Source organism: Perissodus microlepis, chromosome 18, assembly GCF_051167445.1.
Source record: "Perissodus microlepis isolate ML-2025 ecotype Zambia chromosome 18, ASM5116744v1, whole genome shotgun sequence".
Classification (NCBI taxonomy): domain Eukaryota; kingdom Metazoa; phylum Chordata; class Actinopteri; order Cichliformes; family Cichlidae; genus Perissodus; species Perissodus microlepis.
In genome coordinates this window covers 24,243,710-24,249,709 of record NC_140478.1, presented here as the reverse complement: position 1 = coordinate 24,249,709, position 6,000 = coordinate 24,243,710, and the positions used below count along the sequence as shown (strand labels likewise).

General features: G+C 39.3%; 1 protein-coding gene across 4 annotated transcripts in view; it reads right to left on the bottom strand.

Annotated features, from left to right (window-relative positions):
* Positions 1 to 6,000, bottom strand: part of LOC146367931 (receptor-type tyrosine-protein phosphatase mu) — a 160,191-nt gene that overhangs the window by 94,473 nt on the left and 59,718 nt on the right. For all 4 annotated transcript variants that reach the window (XM_084913559.1, XM_084913561.1, XM_084913560.1 and 1 more), the window contains exon 7: positions 3,593 to 3,886. In XM_084913559.1, coding sequence (XP_084769685.1) covers positions 3,593 to 3,886 — 294 coding nt within the window. The remainder of the gene's footprint in view (positions 1 to 3,592; positions 3,887 to 6,000) is intronic.

Here is a 6,000-nt window from a genome sequence, read left to right as displayed (position 1 = left end):
CAATACAAGTCTGTGAATACCTCAACACAAAATCAACAAATATGGGGAAAATAAATTTCCACCGAGACCTCAAATACTGCTCAGACTGCAAATGAGTAGTTGTTTAAGGTTTGCTTATCTGCCTTCCTAGTGTGGGCTGGAAATGGTCTCTCTGTGTGAGATGGTCTCTCAATAATGTTGCCAAAATGCAGGGCAACATGCTGTGATCCTAGGGCACCACCTGATAATACAGTGCTTTCCTTCAAGTAGCACTTACAGAGTGTGGAGGACTCTCAAGTGGTAAACAACTTCACGAATTTCACATGGAAGGACAGCATGGTTACCAAATGCTTTTCACTTTCAGCTCAGAAATGTTTGCCAGAAGGAAAAGGAGCAAATGACAAATGTTAACTTGTGAATTTCAGCGTCAACAGTCCATAGACACGAGGATATGCAAAAGGAAAATGTAGTTTGAATCACTCTGCAAACACTTGAAACCAACAAATAACCTCCCTAAAGCAATCACAGAGCCTTGGATGAGACGCTCTTTTGTTGTTCACCAGGAAAGTAATGAAGGTTCTTCATGGGAAAGAAAACCTTTCAAGGCTACCCCTTTCTTCCTCCTGCCTCTGAATTGAATTGGTGGCGTCCTTGCATTATACATTCTCCATTTTACAGAAGATTGAATTACAGCATCCTTTGTCATCAGAAACATTGCTCATTTTGCGAAGTGACCAAAGCATGGCTATGAATAATGATGTGAGTGGCAGTACTCTAAAGTGGCCACAGATTTTCATTAGCGCCCCCAGACAGCAGTACAGGGAGATGGGGAGCGAGTCTCTGGGCCTGTCTGTATCAACATTGATGTATCACATGGCCCAGTGAGTCTTAACCGTTCAATTAGGAGCACTGCTGAGGCCCAGCCTGTCAGTGGGAAAGACCAGCAGAGAGCTGGGCAAGATCAAGAGCTGCTTCCTCAAACACACTTCAGGAGCCACGGCCATCAATCTCGCAACAGTGACGGCAGGTGGCCAAAGGAGCAGGACCCCTGCAGAATCTGGACCTAACTCAGGTAGGCTCATTCATCCCTATCAACCAGACTAAAAATGAACAAGCTCGTGACCTTCACAGCAGGGAGACGGGGGGTTACACCCTGGGCAGAAAGGGGAGAAGAATTTAATTTTCATCAGCATTTTTCCGGACACCAAACGGCATTAGTCGAGGAAACTGCTGAGGCTCGGTTTGTTTTGTTCCTCATGTTGGCATCCTAGCACACCGAGGGAATTTAGCTAGTTAATGTTGTGAGAAGGGCAATTTGTACAATAACATCAAAGTGTTTATCTAAATGTTTGAGTTTAAATTCCCACAGTACAGCAGCGATGTAATAATCCAAATTTAAGGAGCCACTGTGCTTCACAATTATCATCAATCTGTGTTGGTGATAAATTAAAAAGCTTTAAGTCTGTTTGGAATGAGAATTAAGCAGAATAAACAAGTAGTTATGAAGTTAATCATGTGGTAGGCCTGTCCTCCGCCTTATATATCTGAGGGCCACCACAAATAATCACTTATGTCATGGTTATTGTTCCACTGAGACACAGGCGTCTAGTCTTTCTTTTCCATGAAAAACTTAAGATTGCGCCATTGTTCCAGGTGAAAATGCAAAAGAAAAAAAAATCTTTCCAAAAATCTATGGCTGGGAACAATGACAACACACAGGGGCTTCCTCTAAACAGAAAAATAATTACCAAGTACAGCAGCAATGATATATGTCGAGCAATTACCAGATTCAGTTATTTACTTCAAATGCAATGAGGCTTTAGAGAAAACACAATGCAGCTTCGCAAACAATGGAACCCTGATGGCTATTTGTTGCATGCAGGGGATGATTCGTTAAACAAAGGGGGGGAAAGGCTCTTTTGAACGGTTTGTTTGTAAATGTACGTTCAGGACTGTACAAACACAACAAAGTTGAGGCAGTAACTGAAGGAACTGCTTGATCTGCTTTGACCACCGACCTTCCACTATGTTGATCCATACAATTCAACAGAGAATAAAAACTTAATAAAGCCCATTGGGTTGGAATGTTGCAATGCTCTTCCAACGAAAGTGAAAGTTTAAATTCAAATTGTTAGTGGGTGTTGTCTGACATCTTACAATGTGGACAGTCTTAAAGGAAGAGAACAGATTGCGATATCAAATGATAACGGCGCCGCCTGAATACACAATTAGATGCATAGAAAAACAAGATGCGTAACAAAATACATCTTGGGTCGTCTAGCTTATTTTGTAAACAGAAGCAGAACAGCATGGTGGTATAGCGGATCAACATCCTGGATAAAATGTATCATCATTGGTATTTGACAAGGTAGTCCACCCTTAGTTTTCAGCAATCTGAGCTGCCACAGATGTTACCATTATTTTTGGATCCATAACAATTATTAGCAAAGGGTTGTAGCTTATTCACAAACTGAAAAATTAACAGGCTGTCGAGTCCCCACAAAGAAAATTCACCTTAATATGATTATCTGTGTGACAGTCTGTCATTAGAACTAGCTAGAGATGGGTGTTTATATTTAAACCTCTGACATTTAGACTCTGGTGTTCTCTTTGCTGCTTCTTTCCAAGATGCAGAAAAAAAAAGCAAATGTTCAACATCTGGCAAACAAATTAAAAACAAAGTAATTTTTTTAAAGTAATTTATTTACTTGGAAGGAAAATCATCTGAAACATTTCAAACCGCTTCCATTTGTCGAGTGCGGGACAATTTAAGATGAGAGAAATTGCTCCTGAGCCAGAATTGCAGTGTTTACACTAACAATCTGAACAACAGCCAGTGCTCATACTGCGTTTGGGTTTTTGTTTTGTTTTAGCTCTCAAAAATAGTTGAAATATAAATGACAGATTAAAACATATGAAATCAGTCTATATCATGTAAATGAGAACTGACTCAAGAGAAACATTGGCAGGTAAATGTGACCTTACTTGTTGCTTTATCTTATTTTCCAACAATATTTGCTTTTACCAATGTTTGACCATTAAATCAGTACATCACTAGTGTGATGGATAAAGTGACCAAGGATTTACAAGAGTTCCTGGAATGGAAATATAGTGCATGCAACTACAATTAGACAGATAGTGATATGCATAGGAAGAAGTCTTTGGTATCCAAATACTGGAGCAAATTTACAGTTACCCCATGAACACAAAGAAAAAGACTGGGTATATGAATTTAGTGCTTACTTGCTCAGTCACACTAGAGTAAAATTAGAAGGACAATTAGGAAAAATAGGACATTGACTAGGAAAATAATTGGTCAAACTGCAATTTAGTGACTGGCTGAAAGAAGTTGTGGCAACCTTATGCAAAGACTGAGCATGCAACAACCTCGGGCGAGCAACTTTGATCACAAGGTAATGGTACATGTCGCCTGGAGGCAAACTGCATCCAAACAATAGTGGTCAGCATTTATTCGACTATGTATTTGTATTACTCAAGACATGAGCCTATTCATTTGACGCAGCAAAACAACATGCAAGTTTAAAAAAAAAAAAAAAAAAAAAAAAAAAAATCTAGTGGTGTTGTGCAAGGTAATTAAAATTTTTGGCCTTACCAGCACATTTGGTCCTGGCCTTAAGAGGGGGCCCAGGAGCTCCAGTGCCTCCCTCAAGAGGTCTGGTCAGCAAAACACTGATCTCATACTCTGTGTCTGGATCCAAATGGCCAATCTTGTGTGTGGTCTTGTCTACAGGCTGCAGGTCATACATGGTCCCAGACACAGTGCGGTATTCCACCTCCCTGTCAATTATTGGACCGTCCCCGTTGATGGAATTGGCGTTGAGCTGGATCCAAAGATAGGTGGCACCAACAGCAGTCAGCTGGGGTGGTGCAATAGGCACTGGGGGCTCTAGGAAAACAAAAAGTTGTTTTGTCTTTGGTTTTTTGTGACGAAAAGTAATCAAACTGTAATTGTGGAAAGTTTTCACATTAAAAAAAATAATTATGTACTTTTGGTTTGTGTAAAAAGCACAAAAGTCTGCAGATGAACACTTGCAAGTGAACAAGAGGCCCATAATCAATACCTTCTGTTAAACCAAATCAACCACATCAACATTCTCTAGAAGCACATGAAGAATATCTTCATGTTTTCAAATAATTAACGTACTCAACAAGAGCCCTGTAACAATCAATAGTTCCAGCTTGATGAATGGAATCTCTCATCAGTAGTACACTGTGCCATGTAATCACATACATTTTAAAAGTGACAGCAGCCCCTCACAGAGGAGTAAATAAAGTTACCCACACCTTGGTAAATGGTGCTCCCATTAAACAATGTATTGATTTCAATCAGAGAACTTCTATGGAAAAGCCTTTGGTTATGACAGCTATGGTAGGTGATTCTGGGAGCGTTTTATTAAAGACTGCTGTCGGATTTTTACAATTTATTTAAAGGTAAAGAGTTGACTGTTAGGCCTAAAAAACAAACACGCTCAGTATTAACCGTGTAATCTATTCCTACTATATTATAATAAGCTACTATGACAAATTAATTGATAACGCCAAGTATTTCTAGATCATTCAGAATAACCACATACACTATATGGACAGAAGCACTGGGTCATCAGCACAAGCTGCTTGCTTTCCATAAACCAATACCATTAAGATCCTGGTGCACAATTTCTTTTGCTGGAATAAATTTTTGCTGAGAAACATCTCAAACTCTGCAGTTATTGAGTCAGCAGTGTGTTGGTGACTTTTATGCACTATGTGACCCTGTTTTGCAACTTTATGCAGTCTGACACTTCATTGCTGAGTTGTTGTGGTTCTTAAACACTTTGCAATAATACCACTTACATTTTACATGATAAAATGTAGGAGTGAAGAATGTTTTTACAAACTACTTGTTCCTATTGTCGCTTCCTATTACAGTGCCACGGTCGAACATGAATAAATGCAGCCAAGCACATAAACCAGAGTTACAGTACAGGTGTTTTAGATAAACACTGTGAGGTTAACCTAAAACAATGCATTAATTCATTACCACCACAAAAACAGCTTATAGGTAATGGTAGCTGTCATTATTTAAGTAAACTAAAATGTAAAATCAGATATTTGTGTAATGTTGTATTAAGTGGAAAGATAATTGCACAAGTCCACCCCTCCCCTCCCTCGAGTAGGAGAAAAAAAACCCCAAAATAATGAGAAATTGAAGGGAAGGAGAACAAGCACTTTAACCTTCAATGTTTGAATTGACAGGAAAAAAATAATATTAAAAATAAAGTTTCTCTTTCAGACAAATGTAGCGTTCAATGACAACCTTGAAGACGACCTTTTCTTTGTTATGTCATCTGTATTTTCCTAATCCAACTTAAACCTCGTGCCATTTCTTGTTTAATGGTGCTTCTCGAAATGTCATGTTTTTTCCGACAGCGGGTATTTTCAGGACTGCTTCATCATATAACCAGGTAAGGAGTTGCTGCACTAACATTTGAGCGGTTGCCAATGGAAACTTCTGAAGTAGTTTTATACTTCTGTGTTTACACCTTTAAGCCAGTTTTTGACCAAAAAAAAAAAAAATCTCATTAAAAAGGTCACAGTGATTTACAGAGGCTGCAAAAATTTCCATTTCAATAAAATGCATATTGGATTCGTTCCTTTTATTGAATTAATGTAAAATTTTGTTCAAATTACCATTCGAAGATTCAAACAGCAATACACAGACAACACCCTGAGAAAAAGGTCTCTGGGTACAACCAAAAATCTAAAACTGTCAAAGAAGAGCCATGACCAGCGGCTGTGGAATTGCTCAGGAATCTACCCTTGTCACATACTACAATAGTTGCATGTCCTAGCGACCCCAGTGAGCAGCTCTAATGAGGGTACACGTAACAGAATAATACCATTAGTCACCCGGCTGCTTCTCATGGAGTTGTCATGGAGAGGCACAAGTCCACAGGCAAATGAGGAGCCGGCTGAGGTGTCCAACAGAGAACTGGAGGCTCTTCCTCAGCAGATGGTTAC